Source organism: Cyprinodon tularosa, unplaced genomic scaffold, assembly GCF_016077235.1.
Source record: "Cyprinodon tularosa strain WSP-4 unplaced genomic scaffold, ASM1607723v1 ctg369, whole genome shotgun sequence".
Classification (NCBI taxonomy): Eukaryota; Metazoa; Chordata; class Actinopteri; order Cyprinodontiformes; family Cyprinodontidae; genus Cyprinodon; species Cyprinodon tularosa.
In genome coordinates this window covers 936019-952187 of record NW_024039084.1, presented here as the reverse complement: position 1 = coordinate 952187, position 16169 = coordinate 936019, and the positions used below count along the sequence as shown (strand labels likewise).

The 16169-nt window shown below is 38.9% G+C and overlaps 1 protein-coding gene across 1 annotated transcript in view; it reads left to right on the top strand.

The window, feature by feature from the left end:
* The window catches only part of LOC119790590 (thyrotropin-releasing hormone-degrading ectoenzyme-like), a 247636-nt gene that overhangs the window by 8985 nt on the left and 222482 nt on the right, over nt 1-16169 (top strand). The window contains exon 2 of the mRNA XM_038296194.1: nt 8914-9158. Coding sequence (XP_038152122.1) covers nt 8914-9158 — 245 coding nt within the window. The remainder of the gene's footprint in view (nt 1-8913; nt 9159-16169) is intronic.

The following is a 16169-nucleotide window of genomic DNA, read 5'->3' as shown; positions in this document are numbered from 1 at the left end:
GGTTTTTGTTTTCTTATATCACATAAATACATCATGTTTAATAATGTGCAAGAACATTAGTTTTTGCTTAGTCAGTATTTAATAGAGGTGGCACAATAAAAAAGGATATAATGATGCATTATTAAGTCTTAAATTGTGCATATTGTTGAAAAAAAATTACACAGCCCTTCATCTTAATGGAAAGACCTTCTTGATGTGTGAAAAAGTTTTTTTTAAGAAAATGGACAATTATCAATTAATCATCAGTCAATCAATAGAGTTAATCAAATGTAGATTAATTAGTCAATTAATAACTTGCCAACAGGATTTTAGACTGATTGTCGGATTGTGGTCAGCAGGTTTTCTTTGTACTCATCAGTGCAAGTCCTCTTAAAGATAAACCTCAACTGGTTCTTGATTGGTACGTTTCTGGGTTCCTGAAGGTGTTTTAGAGACTTTTTCTCTCATTGTTTTTTATGGTGACATATGCAGAAGATTATTTCTTTTGTTGTCTTCTGCAGAAAATGGTAAAATCTTAAAAAAATCACACAGAAAAGGTGAAGTAGATTATGGACAACAGTGAGCATCCTCTTTATCAGACTGTTAAACAACAACCGTGTCTTCAGTCAGAGGCTTCTCCAGATGCGGTGCAAGACAGACTGCTGCAAAACATCCTTTGTTCTCACAGCTGTCAACACCTGCACCTGTTTAAAAAATAACTAATGAGTAACTGCAACATTTAATTTCCCTATTTTTCAATTTAATTGAATAGAAAGAATTTATGATCAGTTTAAATGTTTAATCACTTTCTTCTGTTTTTAAATTAACTAAAAATTTTGACATTACAAAACCACCTTCTTTTCTATGGTGTCTTATTTCTTAACTGAAACACTCTGAGCAAACCTCAAGGATTCTCTGAGATCTGCCGCAGATTTTTTTTTTCCTTTTTACAACCGATTTATGAGGAGTCGTCCAGGAAGGTGTCCACGTTTCCAGCAGGGAGCGTCTCCAAGCGTCCAACCAAATTAAAAAGCAATTTGAAGCGTTTGAAGGCATCTCGCAGCTGCTGACCGAGCAGAAAAGCCCGAAACAAATCCGTATAATCCCCAACGTTTCCTCTCCGTGTCAGCAGACCCTCTGTCCGTATTGATCAGTTCCTCTCATCAGCGAACTGGATCACACTCGCACACAGCAGTGCTCAGGCACACTCCCACTCTAATTGGACCCAGAGGTTGAAAAGCGTTCCTACTGTTGCGGTGCACGTCCCACACATACCAGTCAGGTCTTTGTTATGGTTAATGTGGATTTTATTGCCCACTGATGGATGAGTGGTTAAATTTCCCCGGTTTTCCTACATGATGTTGGGCTTAGGAAGCGGTTTAATCCAACACAAGTGCTGCTTCTTTGTGAAGCTTTAGGAAGTCATATCTGCATCTTTTCATGTTCTGTTGTGGCTCTAGGGAGCTCTGTATCTGGGCCAGTCTTAAGTAAATATTAGGAGTGAAGGAGTATTTTGGTAAGAAGGTCAGACAGAGCGAGTGCAGCAAGTAAAAAGGAGGGCTCCCTTTGCCCGACATGTCTCTGGGTTTTCATTCACATCTTTGCTGCTTGGTTCTGGGTTGGTCCCACCCTAACCGCTGGGTCGCCTTACCTCCCACTGACGAAGGTCTGAACCAACAGCATCACCAGAAATTCAGCATTTATTGTTGCTGCTGAAGATTTATTGGATTTGTGATTACTTCATTGGAATTTTTGTGTTAAACTAGAGCAGAAATAAGAAGTAAAACCATTCATGATTTTTCTGTGACTGTAAATCTGAAGAGTGTGACCTGAATAAGTAGTTTCATTACCAGGTTTAACAGCTGGTCTTAGATATATTAGAAACAGGATTTGAAAAAAGCGGAGGAGGATGTACTTTTATAAATAAAACTCTGGAAAATGTGGAGAACCCAGCAGCTCTGGGTCAATAGGTTCCTGGGATAGTTTTGATGTTTCTCTCTGCCACCAGCAACCTGGAGGCTTTAAATTGCTGCTTATTCTATTTGTCAGCACTAGGGCTAGACTTTGACTAGGCCATTCTAATTTGAAAGAAGTTCCTTTTTTCTGACTCATTCCCATAGCATGATGAGGCAATGATGAGTGTTTGGCGTTTCCATGGTGACAGTGAGGGATTTGCATGCAAGTCAAAAAGTTCAGGTTTGTTACAACATATTCTCATTATCAGTTCGTATGAAATCATACGAAAAGTTATGCACACTAATTCATACGTTTTCGGATGTTTTTCCTCAAAAAACCACATCAGTGCGCATGCGCTGGCAGGCAGAAAAAAAAAGCAGATCCGCGGACGGACGGAAAACTGGGAAAAACAGTGCTATCATCACTTATTCATGTCTCTAACAATGTTGCTTGCTGTTTTATATCTTAGGGTTAGGGTCAGGGTTAGGGCTAATTGTAATTTATATTCTAGATTCGTGAATGGTGCGTCAGATGCGCATGCGTATACGACGAAAAAAACGTCCAAAACGTACGAAATTATGGTGCATAACTTTTCGTACGATTTCATACGAACTCATAATGAGAATACACTGTTTGTTATCATGAATCTCTGTGCTTCTCTGATTGATGCTCTCCTATCAGTCTTGGTGGTCTTCAGTTGGTTCACCCTTTCTCCCTGATCAAACTTTGGATTGAACGATTGAACGATGTTCAAAGCATGGAATATTGTTTTTGAACCCGTTTCCGCTTTAAGCTGAACCAGAACTTTCTATCTCACCCATCCGCTGCATCTCTTGGTCTTGCTTTCTAAAGAGCTTATTCTGTTTTCTTAAAGCAGCTGCATCATGTTCAAATCAACTAATTAGATGAACTCAAGTCCTAGTTGTTGGGACGAGTATCAAATTATAAAAGGCATGCCACAGGTCTCAGATTTTTGATATAATAATCCATAATCCAAAATACACATAATGCTTTGGATAAAAAGGGAACAAAATGTTAAAAATAAAAGATAAAAAAAGTTTAATATTGGTATTTTATTTTAGACAGCATATATCCTGTTAATTAGATATACATTTCTTACAGACTGCTATTCTGGCTAATTCACTTTCATTGAGGATGTTGCACACAATATTTATCTTTCAGACTTTTTTGCTCTAACAGTAATATTGAGAAAAGTGTCAAGGTCTAAGAAAAAAAGTTTTAAAAATGTCCAGAATTAGTCCATCATATGGTTTAAAGTTATACACCAGAAAAAGTTCTTTACTGACTTGACTCTCCTATTGATGAATATAGGAGAGAGATTACTGCAGAGTTGCCCCTCCCCTACTAATTTCTTCATACCTCTGATGTGTCGCCTTTAAAAAGGCAGCCTGACTGTTGATTGGAGGGAGGGAAGTGGGGTTGGACTCTTAAAATCCTCAAGGAAACTGGAAAATCTGTGGTTCTGTGGTGGGAAATATTTGAACCCTGTTTAAAACCAAAAGTAATGCATGTCTGAGATTGATGCTGTGATGTGAAACTGCTCTAAAAATCATAGAAATAATCCTTCATGTTTCCATATTTCCTGCCTGACAGCAGCTCAGGTCTGCTTATGAGACTTTAGCTCTTCTATCCAGCCACACATTCTTAGTGCTCTAAAATCAGCAGCTGTTTCACACTTAAACTGAAGAAGAGTTCAGACCTTTTTGATTTTGGATTAAAGTGTGGCGTCCTGGTCCACCCACTGATATGACCAACCAGGCCCGGTTCAAACATGGCAGCTGATGAGAATCCTTTCAGTGCTGAGTGGGAGAGCATAGAGACCCCACTTGGATCCCCCATCTTGTTAGTTACATTACACCTGCTTGCTTTGATGATTTTTCCTCTGTGCAGTAAGTTTGGTGACATTTCATTTAATTACCATCCAATTCCCAGTCAGATTGAACCTGGACTCAGGTCTAATCAGCCGGGACAAGCCAGAGCACCTGTGAGGCTTTAAGGAACCTTTAATGAGCGAGGCGCTCTGTTCTGCTGTCAGATATAATCCTCTGCTTGTTCTGACTGCTTCTGTTTCTTCATCAAGTGGTCAGCTTGAGCTCAGAGCTTATTGCCGATTGGCCGGCAGATGGACAGCCTTAGAACTTTTCCTTCCCTTCTGCTGCTGCATATTTGGCGAAATCTGTCCTTTTATTCACTTGTGCAGCATTGGTTGAACATGTGGGCTCTGTCGGATCACCGTGGCAATCTGTCCAACATTCAGAGGAACAGCTGGGAGACGGAAAAGCAATTAAATGGTTGGTAATGTTTAAATGTCGGGGGCTGTTGTTACAAGTGCAGGTTTATGCAATGATTCTTCCAAACAACAGAGGCATGCTGCTCAAAAAGAACTAATTATTACAACTCAATTTATTTAATTAAATAATAAAAGCTCATATAATGAATTCATTATCTATATGTAGCATTTTAACTAACTGTAATCCATGAATTACTTTAAATGATTAAGAACACATATTGGTCGATGAGTCAGGCTGAAAGATTTTATCATGAAAAAATACTTTTTTAAAATTTTTACTCTTAGACAGGGGTATTTAACTAGATTTCATGAGGGTCCAATTCCTTAACTTACTCCCTCTGTGGGGTCTGTAACCAATGGATGTTGCACAAAACTATAAATCATTGGAAAAAAATAAAAACTATGGTTGCAATTTCAACATTTTTTTGTTTTTTTATACGTCGCTTCTTACATGGTTTTGTTTCTGTTTAAGTTTTCTTTTTGAGTTTTCATTGGTTTCATTTCCATTTTGTGTTCTAGGTTTTGTTTCTTATATTTTTCTTGTTTACCCTCTGTTGCCCTCTTGTGTCTGTCCTCTTCTCCTAGTTCCCTTCTAGATTCCTCTGTCCACACCTGCTCCCAATCTGCTGATTAGCCTTGTCTTTGTTCAGTCTTCCTTCTATACTCCTCCTCTTCAATTACTGTTTGCTGGATCCTCATCATTTCTGTGCTCCTTATGTCTCCTGGATTTTATTTTATTTTTTTTCTGTTTTTTTGGTTTGTTGACTTCTGTTACCTTTTGGATATTTAATTATGCAAGAAACCACTTCTGCTTCCGTCTCTGCATTTGGGTCCTCAAAAATCTCCACACAACCTCACAACTTCCTGTAATTTAAATAACAATTTTCATTCTTATTAAGAGATAACAGTTAATCTGTCGCCAAAATGAATAACAAAAATAATAGAAGTCACTTTTAAAACAATCTATGAAATACAATCTTTTGTTTTGTTTTTTTTTTACTTAAACTGAATCCTGCTACAACATGAAGTAACATGAGTACAAGTTTAGGACTCAGAAAACCCAATTCATTTAGCAATGCATTACATTAACCACAAAACGAGCTAAAGTGCTGTCTTTATAAAATAATGACTTATAACAAGTCAATGCTAATCAAAAATGAAACCTCAAAAACATTTACTACTATGTATATCTTCCCAAGAGAAGATAAGCTGTGCCCAGTAGCTAACAGGTTAGCCTATTTTAGTATGGTCAATTAGCCATATTAAGCGACACCACTTTTAACCTTGTGTCAACTGTTTGTTTTTTACCAGTAGAATAACTGTTATTTATTAATTTATAAACAGTCTTTTCATTAAGATGTTCTATTTGTCCTACTTTGCCCTCAGATCTTAATAAAAAGAATAAAAATAAGGTGAGACCTTTATTGTCTCCTTGTTAAATGGCAAAGCTCAGTGTTTCTTAAAGAGCAGTGCTTTCCTTCAAGACTGACAATGATTTTTTTCTTCTTTTGGCTACTTTAGAGAGCATGAAATGAATTAAATGTAAAATAATAGTAAATATGGGTAATAATATGTTGAGATTCGGGCTGCATAGTGGACCAGTGGGTAGCACTGCTGCCTTGCAGCCAGAAGTAATATAACCCCGGCCCAGGGTTTTTCTGCATGGAGTTTGCATGTTCTCCCTGAGCATGCATTGGTTCTCTCCGCGTACTCTGGCTTACTTCCACAGTCCAACTACATGACTATTAGGGTCATTGGCTTCTCTAAATTCTCCTTAGGTGTGTGTGAATGGTTGTCTGTCCTGTTTGTCTCTGTGTTGCCCTGCGATAGACTGGCAAGGTGTCTTGGGTGGACCCCACCTCTCTCCCATTGACAGCTGGAGATAGGCACCAGCATCCCTTGCGACCCCAACAGGGATAAACGTGTCAGAAAATGGATCAATGTTGATACTTTAAAAGAGACTAATTCTTAAGAAACGGGGGCAATAAAGTTTGTCCAAGTGCAGTTGCTATATACAGTGGCATTGGGTGTAGGAGTTTGCCCTGAAATCAAGGGTTTAATGGTTCAAGCCCTTGCTCTGGCTTTCAGTGTTGTTGTGTCCTTGGGCATTTTTTAGACAAAAATGACAGCAACAAAATCTTTTGTTTTGTATTACAAGAAGGGATGATATTTCTGATCTTGCAGGAGGGAAAAAAAGCTGTTTTCACAGTTGATACAGGATGCTGGATGAATCTGCTGCTACTTAGAGAATGACACATTGGACCACATTACACTGAATTACAGGCTTTTCTTTTTGTTTTCAGAGGGACAAAATGGATGCTTTAATGTTTTAACCTGATGAAAGGGGTATTTTGTTGTGGTTATGAGTTTAAATGCCATGTTTGGTGTTGCTAGGTGGTGGTTCAATGTCGTTAGGATTGAATATAATATTTGCTGTTGCTATGTGACAAAGAGTAATGCACATTTTTGGGTTGTTTTGGCAAATAAATCATTTGTCGGCTTTCAACATTACAAAACATCATGTTTAGACAGCGTAAGAAAATCCAGCATTATTAGCGAAACTGCTGCCTTTGGAGTAATTCAATATAATGTGTTTTTGTTTTTTGCTTATTTTTTTGGTTGTGCAACAAAATACGTTTGTTTGTCCGTCCTGTTTAGTATGTCGGGGTGTTCAACAATAACAGTGAAAAACTGTTAATTGACATCATTACTGGTTAAACTGTAAGTTTTGAAAACTTTATAGGTTTAAATGTTGCATTCGATAGTGGCTGAACACCCAGTAACCATAAAATTATGAAATTGTAAAATATGAAAAAAAGCTCATGCTTTGATCAAACTTCGAACTAGGTGTTTTTTTTTTTTTTTTTTTTTTTTTTTTTTTGTGGTGTTGAAATTATTTTATTTCGCAAAACTGCAACGGAAACACTTTTTTTTTGCATCACATGGTCATGTGATCTGCAACTGGCCATTACTGCATAATAAAAACCTGAAGAAGGCCAGAAGTAGTTTGTGGATAATGGCGTGCCATGCTGATTCAAGAGTATTTTGCACATTTGGTCTGCAAAGATGAGCACGATGAACACAAGTCAGGACTGAAATACAAATATATCTCATATGTTTACAATTTTGGTATCGGACAATTATCGAATATGCAATATTTGTATCGTATCAAAATGGAAAAATTTGTATAGGGATATCCCTAGCCTTAGCCACAGCTGTCCTGGGTACACAGACTGCGATGAGGCTGCCATCCATTCAGCTGTCTCCCAAAGTGTCTTGCCCAAAAATAAGAGTTTAATTCACCAACACCATCATTTTGACCATTAGGACCAGCTGTATTTGACATAGGCGTAAATATGTTCAATATTACATTGTTGAGGCTGGGAATCATGCTTTATATCTTCCAGGCTGCAGAATTGTGCTTTGACATCATTACAGGATGAAATATTTACAAGTAAGACTTTAATTTTCCATATTTACCAGTTTAGAGGAATAGTACACCCAAAACATGATTAGCCTTCATTTTCTACTCACCCCCATGCTGAACAACACTCTGGAGTACTTTTTTGATATCTCAAATGCATCTGGAGATCTGGGAGGTTTCTTGCTGTCTGCTGACATTCAAATAATGGAGGTGCCCAGCGCCCGAGGCAGAAAGGTCCATAAAAGTCCACAAAAAACGTTTCAATATTCCTCCATACTGCTCGTCCAATGTATGCCAAGTGTCCTGAGTGGGTAGCATCCAGAATTTACTCAAAACGAAGTCATTTAGAATGTTTTTAGAGCATAAACAGTAGTGTATAGGATTTCCTGAAAGCGCGCACCTGCGCGTTCACGACGCCACGGAAGCCGGCAGACCAAACCAGATGAAAGTGCGCATTCAGCATCTGCTCTGCCAATAATGCAAGCGTAGAAGAAGAAATATGCTGTTTACCTGTGCAAAGAAAGAAACAACGAAAGAAAAATGTCTGAGGACTTCAGTGTTGAGGAAGAGCATGAGTTCTTTGCCGAGCTGAATGCGCTGGTTTGGTCTGCCGGCTTCCGTAGCGTCGTGATCGCGCAGGTACGCGCTTTCAGGAAATCCTATACACTACTGTTTATGCTCTAAAAACATTCTAAATGACTTCGTTTCGAGTAAATTCTGGATACTACCCACTCAGGACACTTGGAATACATTCGACGAGCAGTATGGAGGAATATTGAAACGTTTTTTGTGGACTTTTATGGACCTTTCTGTCTCGGGCGCCATAGACCTCCATTATTTGAATGTCAGCAGACAGCAAGAAACCTCCCAGATCTCCAGATGCATTTGAGATATCAAAAAAGTACTCCAGAGTGTTGTTCAGCATGGGGGTGAGTAGAAAATGAAGGCTAATCATGTTTTGGGTGTACCATTCCTATAATTGTAGCACTTGACATTATAAGACAGTGGCTTTATCACCGGTTCAACTGTTGTGTTTGATAAAATGCCACATTTGCTGCTGCTGTTGTTTTAAAATGTTGCTTTCCCGATGATTTATGTTCAAAAGGTTGAGATGTTATGCGTTGCTTCAAGGCTGCTGCCTTCAGTGATGTCGCAGGTTGATTACATCATGTTTTGTGTCTTGATTTGAAATGTCACCGTTGGTGTTATTTTCACCCTTCATCCCTCTTTCTCCTCTTTTCAGGTGGACCGGGTGTCCGTTGCAGCCGAGACGGGCGCCGGTGGCCGCCCGACCAACAGACCAGGGGGCGGAGTCATGCGCATCCACCGCCACTTCCCCTACCCGGCCAATCAAATGTACGTGGTGGTGCTGCACCGCGAGCTGAAGCCAATGAGAGTTTATCGGCTGAACGTGAGCTTCGATGCCGCCATCGAGGACGAGCTGCTGGGGTTCTTCAGGAGCTCGTACACCCTGCAGAGGGAGAGACGGTACGCTCCCACCACACACACCCACGCACACACTCAGACACACTTGATTCTCAAACAGCAGCAGGTGGTTCAGCTAGAAAAGGTCAGAGCCCCACACCCACGACATTGATTAACTCTCACACACCATAATGTGTGTGTTCCAGCTGTCAGACTGCACACACACTGCTCACTCCCTCCTTATGAAATTCCCATAAGCCTCTGAGTTGTTTTCATATTGGATTTGATCCCCAAGGCGCTGGCGGGAAACTCGCTTTGTGCTGATGTGTTTATAATTTCATATATGAAGTGACTTACAGCTATCGGTTTGTTTATTTCACGAAATCTACGCTTTATTCTTATAAAGCTGGTTGGATAGAATCCAGCATTGGAAAATTTATGTTACCATCTCAGGATTTATAAGGTCTTGATTGGCTGACTTGAGTTTGATGATTTCAAATACGTTTCTGATCTGTTTTATTTCATCATCGCCCTGCAGGATTATACAGTCAAGTCCCGAAAGCGAACACTGAATCATCCGCTGCTTGTGGCTGAGATGTGACTCAGCAGAAGACTGAGAGGATTTAGGGGAATGTTTTATTGTAATCTGCAGCTGGAGATGATGAGTTTGGTGCTTATACCTCGGTCGATCTTCCTGAATTCATCTTTGACAAAATAAAGCCACCTGAAAATAAAAGCTGTTCATTGGTGCGTTTAGAGGGAGCCTCTTTGAATTCTTTAAAACCAATCTATTTATTAAACATGCAGTGACTGAATGTTGAACCGATTTAGTCTCACTTTAAGACCTAGTGCTTTTAATGCATTGATGCATTAAAGGCATCAATGGCCAATAGGTTCTGGCTCTATGGGGTCTTATTTTTCTTTCTTTCTACATTGTTCATTTGGTGAGTAATCAATACAAACTAGGGGACTGAATAAAATACCTTTGTAACTATGAGTCAAAGTTAAGTCTGAGTTTTTTTTTTCTTTTGAATTTATTTCCAGAAAAAAAAAGATTAAAAATGAAGCAGACTTCCTTCTTTTAGTGCAAATCAATTGATTCCAAAGCATTTTTCTTTTAACACGTTTTCAATTTAAGCCCTCAAACCAGACGTCTTCTTCCATATTTAGTCAATGAAAAAAACACTGGCATTACGCCACCTTAAATGTCTTTGTGAGCCATTGTCTAATAGGAATATTTGAATGTGGTGCTTTATTGGCAGCAATGAAGAGGATGGAGTAAGCTTCTTTCTTTTTTCCAAAAAGAACCTTAAGGAGGGGATTTGGGTGAATTTGATAAGAAAAAAAAAATAGGTGAAGAGGACAAGTGTTTTTCCCCACACTCCCCCCAAAAAGAGTCTTTGGCTACGTTCACTCTGCAGGCCTTAAAGTTGTAAGGTAATCATAATTAAATGTCAAATCATTCTGGCTTAAGCATGTATATAAATGCACTTTTTATTAGACTATTTATATTAAAATTATCTCATGCAGGCCAGTTAGTTATACATCAGACTGAACACCTAAATTCGGCCAATCAAATATCAACGGTCATCTGTCAATCAATTTTTTTGGTCATAGCATCTTGATTCATATGTCGCAGTTAATATACGCAACGGTTGAAATGAGAATCATTTCCTTTCCCATTGAGATGCGTCCCAGTGTTCAGGGGGATGGACGTCTGTGTCTTCAGCAGGCGTAGAGCTAACAGAACTGGCAGCGTTGCGAGGCAAGGGCTCAAACATGTACGGCTGGAAGCCTTCTACACCAAACCAAGCTTCTGCCGCCCTGGCGTCCTCTTCCACAACATCCTCGTCCCGCTTTTTTCCTCTAAATAAAAAATGTATGACGGAGGAGACTTATCCACAACCTCTGACACTAAACTTTCCTCCTCTTGCATGTTTCCTCTGTCCATAGCGTTCCTTGATAGTGTCGTTTCTAAGTCATCAATTTAGTGCTACTTGGTGCCAATGGAATTTCCTATTGGGAACCTACTAGAGCTAAGCTGTTTACTGGTTAGCAAGATGCTTTCGAGAGACCGGCCACAATCAAACTTGCTTGTGAACCATCCGGTATAACAACCTTGCCCTCTTGATAAACGACCAAACACATTCACCTATTCACTTGTGTAAAGTCGTGTATAGGGATGGGAATCGAAAACCGGTTCCTGTTCAGAACCGGTTCCGTATTTTCCGATTCCATGGCATCGTTTGGCAGCTCTCTGAACGATTCTTTTTTCGATTCCCGCAGCACCAGAGCATAGAGCGCCGGCTCTGGGGAGCACGACTTACGTCACGTTTTTTACGTAAGTTACGTAAGTTACGCAAGTTACGCAAGTTACGCAAGTTGGAAGAACTATTCGAGGAGGAAGACAACGAGCTGCGGTCACTTTGTGAATCAAAGCCCCGTCTTTCCTTAGCCCAGAGGGTAGATCAGGAAATCCAGCTCTATAAAAGCTTGCCCTCCATCCCCTGCAGGGATAGCGCCACACTGTGGTGGTGGAACAAGCAAGATACGCTGCCCTTGCTATCTGGACTGGCTGAAAACTACCTCTGTGTGCAGGCTTCCTCCACCCCATCTGAGAGGGTGTTCTCCACGGCTGGAGACACCATAAGCCCTGAAAGATCCCGTATCCTTCCAGAAAAAGCAGATATGCTCATCTTTCTGCAAAAGAACTGTTAATTTTCCCTACTACTGTTTTATAACTAGTATTTTTTGTTATTTAAAATAGGTTATTATCCCATCATTTGTTATTAGACATTGTTGGTTATTAAGTTTGTTCTTGTATTCATTTTTTATTTAAACACGGATGTTACTCCAGTTTCACATTTCCTGTGGACATCCCTCACTTGTTGATTTTGTAAGATTGTGCAATAGTTAAGTAAACAAAGTTGATGCTGATAATCAAACTGTTTGTTCTCCTTTTTTCCCCAAATTGGAATCGAAAAAAGAATCGATAAAGAATCGAATCGTTTCATAGAATCGAAAAGGGAATCGGAATCGTGAAAATCTTTTCAATTCCCAACCCTAGTCGTGTACCACTCAGAAGAATTTGGAAACACAACGATTGGAACAGCCATTTGCCTAAGACTTTAATGCTCAATTCCAATTTCTTTGTGAAATCCCAATTTTTTTTTTTTTTTGGATTGCCATTCACATTTCCAAATATGTGTGACTTTTGTGTGAACTGCATTCATAAAACACAACTGTGCCCTATGCGCAGTAGAGGACGCAAGCGTGGTCTGTATTTATGGAAGCAAGCATGGATGGTAGTGATGGAGCGCATATAGCAATCTTTCATTGGTTAAAAAAAAAGATTGCTCCCCGCATAATCGTCCCCCATTGTTGTTGTTTTTCTTCCTGCTTCTGCGTTGGAAGACGCAGAATAGTGACCTTTGCTGAGTGTTAACGACATTCAGGTTGGGTTAATGCGACCTGGCCGTTCAGACGCAGGTTGGATTCAGGACCACATACTAAAGTGGCCTGGGTCATATTGGAAAAAGTTGGTTCAGTGTTGTTCAGACTGTCATGAAAAGATCAGATACAGGTCGCATATAGGCAAAAAAATCGGATTTGGGTCACTTCAGGCTGCTGTGTGAACGTAGTGCGGAGTTGAGGAGGAGGCAGAGACTCTTGCAAGAGAATATTCAAATCTATTTAACATCCTCAGATGGAGAGATTTCTGAGTGGGCAAAGCTCAGTACATACATTTTTATAGCAATGCCCAAATCACACACTCTCACTTGGAACTATCCCACCCCTACATAAAGAACTTTCTAACACACAAACATTTGGTTATTACCAAAAAAAAAAAAATACTTTTCATCAAGGACATAACTTTTTGCCAGATAAACACTCAAAAATGGACTCCCGTTCATGGCATGAAGGAGGCTGTGTGAACTGATTCTTAACTCTCATGGCCCTCCCTTCACCCTTGTCAAGAGTAGGGAGGCAACTGCTTTCTGTCATCTCCCTCTTAATTCCCCATATAAGTTAACTCCACCACACAAACTGGTACAAGACTTCTAAACAATCACCCCTATTTAGGCAGAGAAAAGGCACACTCAAAATATTTTATCTCACAAATAGGTCAAGGAAAAATACGCTTCCACAGTAGCATTTGTTGGAAGAAAAGGTTTTTAATAACACTTCTATTATGGATGAAGAAACAACCTCTACATTTAGATAGAGGAACTACTACTTGAGGACGGAGTGTAATCCTAAATCCTTCGAAGGTCTGGATGGTTATCTGAGGTGAAAATGAGTGCCGTTTGTTAACATAAAGTTTCTTAGTAAAAATCTAATATATATTTGGTATGTATTATTTTTTTTACTTTTTTGATTTTGAGCCTAATGAAGCAGTAAGTTCGACCTGTTTATGCAACTTCCAGCTTCAATTTTATCTGTCTTTTTTTTCCTTAAATGCTAATAGTCGGTCATGACCATGGATCTACCTGTTGTGTGCTCCAAGCGTAAACACAGCTAAATGTAAAAGCTGTAAAGACGATGAGACATCCCTGCTGAAGACAAATTAGGCGTCCAACTTTAGTTTCCACCATTGAAAGTGAGAAAAACATTTAATCTCATTTGAATTTATCGAGCTGGAGCCAAAGACATTTTTTTTTTTTTTTAGCTTGGTTATGTGTTAATTAGTGCTAATGAGTTACATTCCTGTACCTGCCAAGAAGCTGCTTGTTTGTTTGGTCCATACAGACAGCGGCTAATGGAGTTCTATTCTGCAGAGAGGAATAAAGGAACCAGATGACATAGGGATGAATGGAGCAGGACAGATGCTGCAGTCTGAATGTTAAACTGCTGGTTTCTCCAACCTAACTTATTATTGTTGGGTTTTAACCGGTTCCAGGCTTTATACTGAAGTTGTCTCTGTTATTGCTAAAGCTGCCTTTAATTGTTTTAAACAAAACAGGCATGAAAGCAAAGCGATGAGGTTTAAAGAAAAAACAAATCAACTTTCAGGCTAATCTGTACGAATCTGATAGAAAAAAATTAGCATTTGCTGCTCTGTTCCTTTTCTTTTTTTTCGGTACCAGCCAATAATTAACAATTATCATTAGATGAAAGTTTCAAACAGTTTTCTGTCTTGTCTTCAATGTTTTCCCAAAATCATTTCTCCACAGTTTCTAATGAGAAAAATAAACACTATATCAGGTGTGTGTTGTTTATTCAACATATACCTCTGCATAGAAATGTCTATACTGCCTGATACTGGTATCGGCATCGGTGTAACACTTAATTTAACGCATTCAAACGTATTTATAGAAGTATCCCAGCATGATGATGCATGAGCAACCGTGCATAACAGTGTGCTTAAGCTTGAATTTAAGGTTGGGGGCTAATATGGCATCAGTTAGATGCAAAAAGGACAACCAAAATGTCATCAGTTGACGACACGATCTTCTCTTTGGAAGAGTCAGTTAAATCTTTTTGTTTGTAATCGTTGTACTATTTGAGGTCTTCTTGTCAACTTGTTGGCTACACTTAAACATCTACTAATCATTACATTACTTTGATCCTTATGAATCTGATCATTTGGCCGAGTCTCTGACCCGTTCCAGCTGCATTTTCTGCTTGGTTTTGGATTAAAGCTGAGCAGCTTTTTCTTCCTCCAGTTCTTAGCATTTTTCCTCTTTTGATCAATATCTATAAAAAAAAACTATTAATCAGAATTAGAGTATAGAATAAACTGTAATTAGCAGATATGTCATTTTGTTTTCATAAGAATTTCTTTGCTGAAAATTGAGCTTAACTCTCATGTTTTGACTAGGCCCCTTTTACCTCTTGCTTAAAGGATAGAATCAGCAGTGTGCACATCATAACAGCTGTGTCTGTTGGTTTTTTATTACTCTTTTCCAGTGATTAGACTCATGTTTTTAGTTAAAAAACAGTGAAGTTGGATCAACTACCACTGACAGTCGGGCAGCCATTACGCAGCAAGTTTTCCTCTGGCAGAAACAGACAGAAGCTCACGATTGTTATGCTGCTGATCCCAGACTGGATAATTCTTTTAATGTTTTATCTCCATTAACGAATGAAGTGTTACACAAATGCAAAATTACAGGAAGAACCTGATGGATTCTTCCTGTGAAAAGTTTCTGTTGCCTGGAGCTGGTATGAATAAAAAGAGGAATTATAACAAAGTAACAATTAAATCCTTTTTAAGACCATAGATTTGAGGTGTTTTTACATCTATTTTGCTAGAAAAATTAGATGAGATCTTGTTCCTTCTCTGACAGATATTCTGGCACAGGCTGAGCTAGAGCTGCTTCCGCACCAATCAGATCCTTTTTTTCTCTGTGCTTGCTTTTATTGTTTCCCCACCTCAGTGTTCCCATGTTCACCAGCAGCTTCGGTTCAGATCGAACCAGGATCAATGTGGCAGCTGCTGCAGCAGCACAGCTCGATCATAACACAGCAAGCAACTAGTTAACGTTAAGTGAGATTCCTGGAAAGGAACCTGGTTACAGTCAACTGTTTGCATAGCCTGATTTGTTTAATGTTTCATGCAAGACAAACTGTTATTTTTAGTTATTGATGGATGGATCCTTTTTTTTTTTTTTACAATCTGTTTACACAAGCAGGATGAAGGTTTTTTATGCACTGTTTTACAACATTTTCTTTAAGACTTTGTTACAACCCAGCTCAGCTAGGGGGAAAGGAACAGGAACATTTAAAAACCAGATGCAATTCGGTTTATAATTCCGATGTTTATAGATTCAGTTTATCTCAGGACAAATGGGGAATAAGTTACCAAAGGAGTCCAAAAATACTATCAAAATAAAACCACAAAGCTTAGCAAAAATAATCTAAGGCTAAAGTAAAACTGCAATGTCCACTAAGCAAAATGTATAAAATGGGGTTATGAAAAAAAAGAACCCTGAATGTTGAAAACAGTCGTATTTTTACAGTTATCACTGCTGCACTTTAAAAAATGAAAATGTCTAGAGAGCTGTACTGAACGAAATTTGTTTCTGTATATATTCTGTGTGTACAAAATGACAATAAAGTCTGTCTAAGTCT